The sequence below is a fragment of the Malaclemys terrapin genome, chromosome 21 (assembly GCF_027887155.1).
Source record: "Malaclemys terrapin pileata isolate rMalTer1 chromosome 21, rMalTer1.hap1, whole genome shotgun sequence".
In the NCBI taxonomy this organism is placed as follows: Eukaryota; Metazoa; Chordata; order Testudines; family Emydidae; genus Malaclemys; species Malaclemys terrapin.
In genome coordinates, this window is record NC_071525.1 from 2,530,320 (window position 1) to 2,544,043 (window position 13,724).

General features: G+C 42.6%; 1 protein-coding gene across 1 annotated transcript; it reads right to left on the minus strand.

The window, feature by feature from the left end:
• Positions 1-281: 281 nt before the first annotated feature.
• LOC128827421 (claw keratin-like) lies at positions 282-3,648 on the minus strand. The gene is made up of 2 exons (XM_054011276.1): positions 3,593-3,648; positions 282-1,195 (listed from the first exon to the last, which is right to left on the minus strand). The coding sequence occupies exon 2, from the start codon at positions 1,173-1,175 to the stop codon at positions 717-719; it is 459 nt and encodes a 152-aa protein (XP_053867251.1). The 5' UTR covers positions 1,176-1,195; positions 3,593-3,648; the 3' UTR covers positions 282-716.
• Positions 3,649-13,724: the final 10,076 nt, after the last annotated feature.

Sequence of the window (13,724 nt, forward strand, 5' to 3'; positions counted from 1 at the left end):
GCAGGGGAATATATTCTAATTGAAAATTATGTGTTCAATTCATTTCTATCTGAGACACGTGTAACAAGGGAGTAATTCCCCCCATCACGTACCTGATTCTCTTCCTACTTATGGGTTTGAGAGGGGTTGATTAGTGCATGGTGCTGGTACTGACCATCGGCACAGGGCAGAATTTCACCCAGAGTGCTTTGGAAGAAAGAATGGAGGAGAAAGGAAAACCAGAAGGCCGATAATATGATGCAGTATGATTTTTAATGGGACTGAGCAGCAGAGTTTACACGGACAGAATGATTTAATGCAGAGTAACAGAGAATGTATTTGCAGGGTTACAATCAGAGCTCCAACCAGTCACCAGCTCCAAAGTGGTGCATTTCACACAACATGTTCTGCTCTCTTCCTTGCAGCTAAAGAGCTTGGAAATCATGTCACATCTTCCACCAATTTTAGTAACTTGTAGACGGCTCAGCATCAGAAAGGACAAAGCACAGTAGGAGCATAAGATTAAGTTACAAAACCAGACAGACCATCAAGTTTAAGGAATGTGTGACATAAGCAAGGCACAGATAGGCGTGATTTATGCAAGTGACGAACACCTACAATGCCCCCTGATTTTGAGTGGAGATACAGATGCTCATTTTCCATTGCCTGTGTGGAGAATCTCTGCCTTGTCTTTCATTTCATGCTTGTTTCTTGTACCGTAGATCTTTCTTCTGGGTTTACCATGGACAACATTCCCAGCGGTTAGCATAGCAGTTCCTACCATATCTCCCCCCATACCCGTATGAGCCCCTGTATCCACCCCCGATTCCACCCCCGATTCCACCCCCGAATCCACCCCCAAATCCACCCCTGAATCCACCGAAGGATCCACCCCCATATCCACCACCGTATCCACCACCATACCCACCCCCAAGACCACCACCTACACCACCTCCAAGGCCACCCCCAAGTCTATAGGGAAAATTTGGTAAGGAGGTTCCCACGAAGCTGTCTTGAGGGCAAGTAGCTAGAGTTGGACCCGGGAATCTCACGACAACTGGGGGTGCAAAGACCACTGCGTTTGAGTCGCCGCAGGTTGTGACACAAGGCTCATTGCAGACATAAGCACATGGATCTGGGCAAATGTCAGGATAATATGGGCCGGGTTGGCAACACAGATCTTTCACGGGAGACATCTTTGGTGATTGTCGTAAACCTGAAACACACAGTAGGGAGCAGAGTGAACATAACACACAATTGGCAGTGGCATACGAGACTCACAGCTCATGTTATGCAGTAATAGATGCTAGGTCATTCCATTTCTTACTGGATCCTTACCTGCTCCTATTTCTTCCTTCTAGTCCTATTCACCCATTTACCCTTAGTCTTCTTCCTCACCATTCCCTGGGAACCCTTCTTACATCCTGGCTTCCTCCTTCCCATTCCAAGCAACTTCCCTATTTCTTTGGGTCCCATGCAACCTGGGTCCCCAGGAAATGTTCTCCATCTGATAAGCCTTGATTGTCCAGTTCTCCTTGAGATCAGCGCTGCTTGGAGCTTGCACCAACCCCACCCCATGGTTTCATCTGTCTAGTTCTCCTCATCTCTGTGTTGGGAGGCCACTCCCATCCACCCCCTAACCCTTCTTTCTAAATATTCTGACTCCAATCAAAAGCTTTCCTAGTCCATGCATATTAATTTACCTTTTCACTGATTCATGCAACCATTAAGCTGTGCAAAACCCCCATGAAAAGAAGGGTTGTTATCCCTGCGGCAGGTTATTAGATGCTCAGTGGAAGTGACCTGCTCGCCAATGCCAGGTGCATCAATGGATGAGGTGGGAGTAGAACTCCGCTCCTCCTGATTGATATTAATGATAGAATTGATCATGTATTTCCTACTGGCTACCACTGAGAATGGCACCTCTTTGTACTGTGCCCTGCACAGGCAGAGAGTAAGAGAGATCAAGGTGGTTAAGGCACCCAGCTGGGAGGTAGGAGACCCAGTTTTAAATCCCTGTTGTAAATGAGGCACTGTGGGTCTCCCACATTCCAATAGGGTGCCCTAACCACTTGGATTGGGATAGACACATCCATGCCAGCCAGCCAGTCAACTCCCTATTTTCCTGGTACTTGCCCTCAGATGTCTTCTCTGTGATCCCCAAACTGGTAGATATGCTATAAGAAGACTAAGTGGATCTGCACCGCCAGATAAAATAGGGAAGTGAATGCCTAGTCTGAGAATCCCACTGAGACTAGGGGCTGTGAGCAGATTGGAAGTATCAGGGTGTTGGAGGTTTTGCATGTACCAACCGGCACAAAGGCAGGTGCCTTGGGAATGCAGGTGCCTACAGGGTGAGAAGTTTTGAGGATTTCATTGTCACCTAATTGCTGGATTTCACTGACTAAACAGGAATTTAGATGCCTAAATCTCTCTGTTGATTTGGTTTCAGGAGATTAAAGGCTCAGTTTCCAATGCAGCTGAGCCCTTTTGAGAATCTGGTCCCATCGGCTTTGCCCCAGGAAATCTGTGGCAGAGAAGAGGACCTGAAGCAGATTTTCTGCAGCCCTACCTGTGCCTTGTCCACAAGACCTTCATTTCCCAACAACTCAGGAGGGAGGGGTAAATAAACACCTGCGTCTTACTATTAAACCGACAAGATAGAATATTTCCATCATGGATGCCTACAATTTTCAAACCATTTAAATAATAATGGTACAGCTTAGTTCAGAGAAACAGTTAATAATGCAAGTGTCCTTCTTAAACCAGTTCAGCCAAGGGACTAGATCTCTCAACTAGTCTAAATCATCATACTTACCGATAATACAAATGTGCTACTTTTAGTCATACCAGCTAAATATCTGGATCTAAGACTGCAAATTATGCCAATCAGTCATTAAGTATTGATGTATTGGGTCCGATCAGTGGCCCATCTTGTCCAGTATCCTGTCCCTAACAGTGCGCAGCATCACATGCTTCAGATTAATGTATAAGAAGCCTGAAGTTGTGCATTATGGAGTCAACTGCCTATAACAAGTTACTAACACACCTAAAGCAGAAGCTAGCTTTGCTCTGGAGGAGAACTCATTACATATATATATATATATATATATATATATATATTAAAATCTGGGACTCATATATAGCTATTGGTCTATCAATAGTTAGATATGAAAGTTGATCTTCATAATTTTATGGAAACAGCAGGATCAGATCATAAACCCAAGTAAACCTTTGCAACTGCAATAAAGTCAGCTGAGAATCTCACCATGTGTAATTATAGACAAAGAGTTAGAGAAGCACAATTTAGTCTCAAAATCTATTATCAAAGTAGACTGTGGTTGAGATTTCTCATGAGTCTGATGTCCAAAACCCAATTATAACAATTGGGAATGGGGTGGGGGTCTGCATTCCATATACAGATTTGAAAATCCCAACCTGCTATTTTGAAGAAAGCATCCACCAAAGTCTGAAACTGACGAGCTACAAAAAATCTCACAGAAAACAAGACGCCCCCTGCCTGCAGCATTTCTAATATCACAGCGTACTGGTGAAGGATTAGCTCCATAGTTAAAACTATCACTAAAGCAACAATAGGAGCAAACAGACTTACCCAGTGCACGGAGGGGATGAAATCAGGATAAGTGATTAGAACAACCTGCAGTTCTGAGCACTTTTATATGCTTTCTTAGCCAATGTGATGCACAAGAAACATGCTTCATGCACTGAGACCTTATCATTAACCAAACACAATGTTTTCTTGCCTGGGGAACTCCTGTAATTATTATAATGGTTTTGATCACGGTTAATGATTAATAGTCAATTTCCAGTCCCACCCTGGCTGACCTGCATGCTGCAACCTGCACTTTCCTTTCATCTTGAATCTTTGTGGGCCAGGTATTTTCCTGCTATCATCCTCCTGACTTCCTGGGTGTCAACAGGACACTAAATCTAGTTCAATTTCTATTGTTCTGCTTTGATTAACTTCAGAGTATGAGGGTGTGTGTATCAAGGGTACAATCTGCTGCCATCCACAGGATTCCATATTTGTTCATTAAATATGCAGACCAGTATCTAATTAGTGGTAAGGTGGAGTTTACCCTTAGAACACCTTGGAGGATGGAGAGTTTGTTGGACATGCTTAGAATCCCCACCTGTACCTCTTCACTATGTGTTTGAGCCAACATGATTTTAAAATCTTTGGATGTCCTTTCAGTCAGTTCAATGGCTTCCAAACCAGGCCTTCTGGGACACAATACTCTCCTGAAAACAGGGCAGTACAAGTAGGATTGAAATGCTGCATGTTATTTGTGTTCCCTCCTGAGGTTCCATCTCATGCTATTAGATATTCCAGTCTTAAGGGATGTCCAGTCAAGTAATAAGTGGTTTACAATCAGGGACTCAGCTGTTGATCAGAACGGGACACCCAGGGTCCATCTACTGTAGGCTTGTCCTGAGTTGCCGCAAAAAGTGGAGGTAGATGAAAGGAAAGAGTGCGGCATTATATAAAGGCTTGGGATCTGAGTGTGGCATTTGGCTTCTAAAGCTAACGAATCAGCAATAGATGCTAATGAATTAGAATGAATATATTTTTTTAAATGAGAACCCTCCAATGATGTAATGTGTCATCGCTGAGTTTCCTTGAATGAAGCTATACTAGTTTATATAGGCTCAGAGTTCGTATTTAAAGCCTCCATTTATACACCTATGAATTGAGGAATTTCCATGCTGGATTTGACATTTCTGCATGTCCTTCAATATTCTGTCTCTTGTAGGATAAGGAAAGAGATACATCAGAGTAAGTTTGAAGAACCACAAAGGTGTCGAATATAAAAGAAAATGCCATATTTTCTTCTTCAATATTTCTTCATTACACCCCTATAGTAGAGAATAGATCTCTCTCTCTCTCTCTAATTATACTTGAATACTTATTTATGAAAGTCAACCACTAGGATTAGATGCAAATAGAAGGGTGAGAACCTCAACTGGTATAAATTTGTTGCCACACATGAGTAGGCTGAAGAGGTGGGTACACATACATATGTTCAAAAAGTACCAAGTAATGCTGTCTAATATGAAAATATCTTTAGCGTGAGGTTTTAAAATCTGTTCTAAGGAATACAAATGCCCCTTTCTTGTGTAAAGTTAACCAGAACTAGGGCTCTCCACACATTATGTGGCTTTGAACTTAGCTGCCTTATATTTTTCAGGGCAAAATCCATAAATGCCTGAACCTTACTAAGTAAAAGGACACTTTTATGAGGAAGAATCCCTTAACGATACAAAAAATCTAAAAAAGCTTTTTAGAAACATAGACCCATAGGGCTAGGAGGCACCACAAGGCTCATCTTGTCTAATGCAAAGATGCAGGATTTGTTGTGTCTAAACCATCCAAGACAGATGTCTTTCCAGCCTCTGTTTGAAAACCTCCAGTGAAGGAGTATACACAACCTCCCTGGGCAGCCTGTTCCGTTGTCCTTCTGTTCTCACAGTTAGGAAATTTTTCCTGAGATTTAATCTAAATCTGCTCTGCTGTAGTTTGAACACACTGCTTCTTGTCCTGCCCTGTGTGGGAAGATGAAGAACTTTCCTCCATCTTTTTTTTTTTTGGCAGCCTTTCAAGTATTTGCAGACCTCTATCATGTCCTGCCTTAATGTGCAAGCTTCAGTCAGAAAGTAAGCTGCCAGTGAAGCAACATTGCAATAGTTATAAAGTGATTGAATTAAATCAGATTTAGTGGATTAACCAAAGAGAATAAGTCCAGGGAAGTAGTTAGAAGACCACTGAGTTGGGAACACATTTCTATGTTGTTCTAGGCCACCACTAGGATCTGGGACACCTTTGGTGCACAAAGTCCTTGTTAATTATGAAACAAAATATTCTGCACAGGGAACCCCTTCCATTACTGGTAATTGTTGTGATCATTACCACACTCAATGACATACATTATTACACCCTGAAGATTGCTTTCATCTGAAATCATTATGCACCATATTCACACCCAGTATCATTCCATTTATGTCCCGGGTGTCAAAAAGGAAATGCATCTAACTTGTTTTGTTCTGACTCTTGGTGAAATTTCCCATGTCCTTCAGTGTAAAGTGTGAAAAAATGAAAAACAAGAATTTCAAAAATGACTGGTGATTCCCAGTGCCTGCTTGAGATGCCTTCAAGAGGACTGGGCACCAGAGAATAGGAACTGAGCATTTTTGAAAACCGGGGTTCTACAAGATATCTGAGGTTTTGCTCCAAAATTACTAGTCACTTTTGAAAATTTTGGACTTTTGTTTAGCCACAGACGTCTTGGTGATCTTTAGTAAATTGGAAACCTCCCTCCTCTTTCATCTGTCCATAAGGGAAAACTGGTGTTGATCAATTACTCCATCTGGGGGGCTAATAATCCATTTCTCTATCTGAGAATGTTGCATAGTTCCCTTCCCACAAACACAGTATCTAAACCTTTCCTACGTGAACTTCTCTGAAAGAGATGCTGCTGGGTATTATTGCGTAAAAGATATAGGACCATGAGAACCTTTGAAAATTCCTATGTGCCTGGATATCCATAGAGAATTCAGTAGTAAGGTTTGGAGAGTCTTTTGTTCTTTCTATCTCCCTGGTTATAGAAAGTGCTGCTTAGAGTGTGTAGACGGCAGTTTAAAAATCTTTCTGGCAATGGTGGGGTAGTTTTTCATTCTGTCCTAAATTAGATCATACTCTGGATTAGTTTTATTTACTGTGGAAGCTCATTCCTCAACCATCACCCTCTTCCCATGACTAAGTGCACAGCATTTTCCATCTCTCATGCTATTTTTCCTGGACTTGGTCAGGTGCATTGTCCTAGGAGAACACCACTGTCTTGTTATATCAAGGATGGAGATTTAGTTCCAAGATTTTAATCCCAATCCTTTAGATAATGCCGCCCTCTTTCCTTTCATCTACTTCCACGTTTTGCAACTCAGGAGAAGCGTACAATAGATCAACATCTGAGTCCCTGATTGTAAACCACTGATCATTTGACTAGACAGCCCTTAAGATTGGAATATCTAATAGCATGAGACGGAAGCTCAGGAGGGAACACAAATAACATGCAGCATTTCAATCCTACTTCTACTGCCCTGTTTTCAGGAGGGTATTGTGTCCCAGAAGGCCTGGTTTGGAAGCCATTGAACTGACTGAAAGGACATCCGTGGATTTCAAAATCATGTTGGCTCAAACACATAGTGAAGAGGTACAGGTGGGGATTCTAAGCATGTCCAACAAACTCTCCATCCTCCAAGGTGTTCCAAGGGTAAACTCCACCTTACCACTAATTAGATATTAGTCTGCATATTTAAAGAACAAATATGGAATCCTGTGGATGGCAGCAGATTGTACCCTTGATACACACACCCTCATACTCTGAAGTTAATCAAAGCAGAACAATAGAAATTGAACTAGATTTAGTGTCCTGTTGACACCCAGGAAGTCAGGAGGATGATAGCAGGAAAATACCTGGCCCATAAAGATTCAAGATGAAAGGAAAGTGCAGGTTGCAGCATGCAGGTCAGCCAGGGTGGGACTGGAAATTGACTATTAATCATTAACCGTGATCAAAACCATTATAATAATTACAGGAGTTCCTCAGGCAAGAAAACATTTTGTTTGGTTAATGATAAGGTCTCAGTGCACGAAGCATGTTTCTTGTGCATCCCATTGGCTAAGAAAGCATATAAAAGTGCTCAGAACTGCAGGTTTTTCTAATCACTTATCCTGATTCCATCCCCTTCGTGCACTGGGTAAGTCTGTTTGACTCAAATTGCTCCTATTTTTGCTTTAGTGATAGTTTTAACTATGGAGCTAATCCTCCACCAGTACGCTGTGATATTAGAACTGTTGGAGCAGGGGGCGTCTTGTTTTCTGTGAAATTTTTTTGTAGCTCGTCAGTTTCAGACTTTGGTGGATGCTTTCTTCAAAATAGCAGGTTGGGATTTTCAAATCTGTATATGGAATGCAGACCCCCACCCCATTTCCAATCATTATAATTGGATTATGGACATCAGACTCATGAGAAATCTCAACCACAGTCTACTTTGATAATAGATTTTGAGACTAAATTGTGCTTCTCTAACTCTTCGTCTATAATTACACATGGTGAGATGCTCAGGTGACTTCATTGCAGTCGCAAAGGTTTACCTGGACTTATGATCTGATCCTGCTGTTTCCATAAAATTATGAAGATCAACTTTCATATCTAACTATTGATAGAGCAATAGCTATATATGAGTCCCAGATTTTAAAATATATATATATATATAATGAGTTCTCCTCCAGAGCAAAGCTAGGTTCTGCCTTAGGTGTGTTAGTAACTTGTTAGGGGCAGTTGACTCCATAATGCACAACTTCAGGCTTCTTATACATTAATCTGAAGCATGTGATGCTGCGCACTGTTAGAGACAGGATACTGGATGAGATGGGCCACTGATCGGACCCAATACATCAATACTTAATGACTGATTGGCATAATTTACAGTCTTAGATCCAGATATTTAGCTGGTATGACTAAAAGTAGCACATTTGTATTATCGGTAAGTATGATGATTTAGACTAGTTGAGAGATCTAGTCCCTTGGCTGAACTGGTTTAAGAAGGACACTTGCATTATTAACTGTTTCTCTGAACTAAGCTGTACCATTATTATTTAAATGGTTTGAAAATTGCAGGCATCCATGATGGAAATATACTATCTTGTTGGCTTAGTAGTAAGAAGCAGGTGTTTATTACCCCCCACCCCCCGAATTGTTGGGAAATGAAGGTCTTGTGGACAAGGCACAGGTAGGGCCGCAGAAAATCTGCTTCAGGTCCTCTTCTCTGCCACAGATTTCCTGGGGCAAAGCCGATGGGACCAGATTCTCAAAAGGGCTCAGCTGCATTGGAAACTGAGCCTTTAATCTCCTGAAACCAAATCCACAGAGATTTAGGCATCTAAATTCCTATTTAGTCAGTGAAATCCAGCAATTAGGTGACAATGAAATCCTCAAAACCTCTCACCCTGTAGGCACCTGCATTCCCAAGGCACCTGCCTTTGTGCCGGTTGGTACATGCAAAACCTATAGGAGCAGATACAGAGCCTGTAAGAAATGGAATGACCTAGCATCTATTACTGCATGACACGAGCTGTGAGTATCGTATGCCACTGCCAATTGTGTATTATGTTCACTCTGCTCCCTACTGTGTGTTTCAGGTTTACGACAATCACCAAAGATGTCTCCCGTGAAAGATCTGTGTTACCAACCCCGCCCATATTGTCCTGACATTTGCCCAGAACCATGTGCTTATGTCTGCAATGAGCCTTGTGTCACAACCTGCGGCGACTCAAACGCAGTGATCTTTGCACCCCCAGTTGTCGTGAGATTCCCAGGTCCAACTCTCGCTACTTGCCCTCAAGACAGCTTCGTGGGAACCTCCTTACCAAATTTTCCCTATAGACTTGGGGGTGGCCTTGGAGGTCGTATAGGTGGTGGTCTTGGGGGTGGGTATGGTGGTGGATACGGTGGTGGATATGGGGTTGGATCCTTCGGTGGATTCGGGGGTGGATCTGGCGGTGGATTCGGGGGTGGATTCGGGGGTGGATACAGGGGCTCATACGGGTATGGGGGGAGATATGGTAGGAACTGCTATGCTAACCGCTGGGAATGTTGTCCGTGGTAAACCCAGACGAAAGATCTACGGTACAAGAAACAAGCGTGAAATGAAAGACAAGGCAGAGATTCTCCACACAGGCAATGGAAAATGAGCATCTGTATCTCCACTCAAAATCAGGGGGCATTGTAGGTGTTCGTCACTTGCATAAATCACGCCTATCTGTGCCTTGCTTATGTCACACATTCCTTAAACTTGATGGTCTGTCTGGTTTTATAACTTAATCTTATGCTCCTACTGTGCTTTGTCCTTTCTGATGCTGAGCCGTCTACAAGTTACTAAAATTGGTGGAAGATGTGACATGATTTCCAAGCTCTTTAGCTGCAAGGAAGAGAGCAGAACATGTTGTGTGAAATGCACCACTTTGGAGCTGGTGACTGGTTGGAGCTCTGATTGTAACCCTGCAAATACATTCTCTGTTTCTCTGCATTAATTCATTCTGTCCGTGTAAACTCTGCTGCTCAGTCCCATTAAAAATCATACTGCATCATATTATCGGCCTTCTGGTTTTCCTTTCTCCTCCATTCTTTCTTCCAAAGCACTCTGGGTGAAATTCTGCCCTGTGCCGATGGTCAGTACCAGCACCATGCACTAATCAACCCCTCTCAAACCCATAAGTAGGAAGAGAATCAGGTACGTGATGGGGGGAATTACTCCCTTGTTACACGTGTCTCAGATAGAAATGAATTGAACACATAATTTTCAATTAGAATATATTCCCTTGCTCTAAATATTATACATATATAATATATATATAATTATATAATATATATCATAGAATCCTTGAAATATAGGGGTGGAAGGGACCTCAAGAGATCATCTAGTCTAGTCCCCTGCCCCGAGGGAGAACCAAGTACGTCTAGACCATCCCTGACAGTTGTTTGTCTATCCTGTTCTTCAAATCCTCCAGTGACGGGGATTCCACAACTTCCCTTGAAAGCCTAAACTTAACTATCATGATAGTTTGAAAGTTTCTGCTTGTATATAATCAAAATCTCCCATGATACAGATTAAGCCAATTATTCCTTGTCCTACCTTCAGTGGACATTGGGAAGAATTGATCACCATCCTCTCTGTAACAGCCCAGAAAAGGGGTGGACAACCTGAGCCTGAGAAGGAGCCAGAATTTACATATGTATATTGCCGAAGATCCACAATAGTATGTCAGGATCCCCCCATCAGGTCCCTCCCCCCCCACCTGCTCCCAGCACCTCCCACCCACCGGCAGCTACGCCAATCAGCACCTCCCCCTCCCTCCCCGCACCTCCCGACCAGCTGTTTCGTGGTGTGCAGGAGGCTCTGGGGGAGGGGAGGAGGGAGGAGCGAGGGTACTGCAGGTTCAGGGGAGGGGGCAGGAAGGGGTGGAGTGGGGGCAGGGCCTGTGGCAGAGCCAGGGGTTGAGCAGTGAGCACCCCCTGCACATAGGAAAGTTGGCGCCTGTAGCTCCAGCCCCGGAGTCAGTGCCTAGACAAGGAGCCGCATATTAACTTCTGAAGAGCCGAAGGTGTCTCTGGAGCCGCAGGTTGGCCACGCCTGGCCCAGAACATACATGAACACTGTCATCAGGTTCCCCTTCCACTTTTTGGCATTTCATGACTAAACGTGCTCAGTTTTCTTTAACCTTTCCTTATAGCTCTGGTTTTCTCAGCTGTGATCATTTTTTGTAGCTCTCCTCTGGACTCTGTCCAGTTTGACAACATCTTTAAATCTTAACACAGGAACTGGCATGATGAACATTGTCTCCACCCAGCTCTGTGAAATGATTTGCCACGTTCATTTCAAAGTACCATATGTCCAGGATAGAAGTATTCTTAATCAGCCACATTCTGGCTTTTTATAATCAGTTTAAATCAGGCCTTTATTGTTGGGTTTCATTCTTCTGAGGGTCTAACCAGAACTCTTCTTGGGAACTGCAGGATATGGAGCTAAAAAGAGAATAGCAGATATCACAGTGGAGCCTACAGAACTGAATAACAGGTGGGGACCTTAGAGAGGATGAAGGATCCTTTGTTTAAAGCCTTGGATTGGGACACTGAGTTCTACTTTACCGCCTCCTCCGATCCTTTCCTGTGGGACCTCGGGCATGTCACAGTTGGGGCCAGATTTTCAGAAGAGCTGAGCACTCTGTGTGCTTAACTGTATTGAAAGCCTTGCCCTTCATCCCCCTCTTCATCATCATCTAGAATGGAATAATAATCCTCCCTCCCACCCTTCTGCTGTCATGTCTAGCTAGTTTGTTAACTCTTCAAGCTGGGGACTGTCTCAGACTCTGGGCTTGTCTAGCGAGCAGCACGATGGGACCCTGAATGCACTGCTGGTATCCTGGAGATAGCAGAGTTCAAATGATAACTAAGAAGCCTATTAGGCTCTGAGCAGCAATCATCATTTTCTCCGGTAAGATGATAATAACTACCTGTTTCATATGGGTGTTGTGAGAATTACTGATCTCAGAAAGCAGTGTAACCATAAGTTGCTATGAAGGAAATTATATATTCATATTAGTAAGACTTTTGACTCAGTCCAACATGAGATTCATATAAGCAAACTGGGAAACATTTCTCTCGACCACATGATTGAGATGAAATTCCTAGAAGGTGGGAGCCTAATTGATTGAAAATCCAGACTCAAAGACTAGTCATCAGTTGTTTTTATTCTATGTGGGAGGCCATATCTGGCAGGGAGGTGCAGAAGGTTGTCCTGGATCCTGTATTATGCAATATTTTTTTTAATGATTTCTGTAATTATGTGGAGAATACACATTAAATTTGTGGAAGACACTAAGGTGAGAGGGGTTGCAAGCACTATGGAGGACAGGATTTGAATTGCAAATAACCTTAACAAATGGGAGAATTGATCTGGCATCAACAAGATGAAATTCAGTAGAGACAAGTTCAAAATCCTAAACTTACGTAATATATTGTCCAGCTCCAATCAGCTCCGGTGAGGCCTCAGATGGAGAACTGTGTCCAGTTCTGGGCAACAGACTTTTGTAGAAAATATGTGGACTGATTAGAGAGTATGCAGAGCAGAGCAACAAAAATGATGAAAGGTTCAGAAACCAGGAGCTCTGTGAAAGGTTAAAGAAAACTGGGGAAGTTTAGCCTTGAGACACCAAAAACAGCGGGAGACTCTAACAACAGTCTTCATGTGTGTTCAGGGCTTTTCTGGAGAGGATGCTGATTAATGTCCACTAAAAGTGGGACAAGGAGTAATTGGCTTAATCTGCAAAAAGGGAGTTTTACGTTGTATATAAGCATAACCTTTCTAATCTTGATGATAGTTAAGCGCTGATTTTAGACTTTCAAGGAAGGTGTCAAATCACCATCACTGGAGATTTTTAAAAACAGGTTAGATAAACACCTTTCAGTGATGGTCTAGGTATATGTGGTCTTTCTTCAAAGTCCAGCGGAGGGCAACGAAAATGATCAGGGGGCTGGAGCACATAACTTATGAGGAGAGGCTGAGGGAACTGGAGTTATTTAGTCTGCAGAGGAGAAGAGTGGGGGAGGGAGGGGATTTGATAGCAGCCTTCAACTACCTGAAGGGGAGTTCCAAAGAGGATGGAGCTCGGCTGGTCTCAGTGGTGGCAGATGACAGAACAAGGAGTAATGGTTTCAAGTTGAAGTGGGGGAGGTTTAGGTTGGATATTATGAAAAACTATTTCACTAGGAGGAAATAGATCTATTTTACTTACTCATTTTAAAAAAATGCAAGACAATGATTAGCAAAACTGCATGAGTTTCACCTATGAAAGTCTGAGCAATTTAAAGAGACATCCTACTTTACTTTTATTTTGGTGTCTGGTATTCTGTGATGTAATTTAAATGAAAATCCAGGATTATAACTGAAATGCAGGGTATTGGTTGCCAAGTATTTGTAACTTAACTTTCATGTGTTTAGGGAATGCTGAACAATCATTGTGATTTTTTTCCCCTGTGTGGTAGTTAAATAAATTACCAAAATAAGTGAAACTGGTGTAATTATATTGCTTTATTTTGACAAACAAAATAAGCACAATTTTGCAGAATTTTTAATTTTTTGGTGCAGAATTCCCCCAGGAGTAGATT

Coding starts and splice junctions, on each gene's coding strand:
- LOC128827421 (XM_054011276.1), bottom strand. CDS start 1,175: ATGTCTCCCGTGAAAGATCTGTGTTGCCAACCCGGCCCATATTATCCT.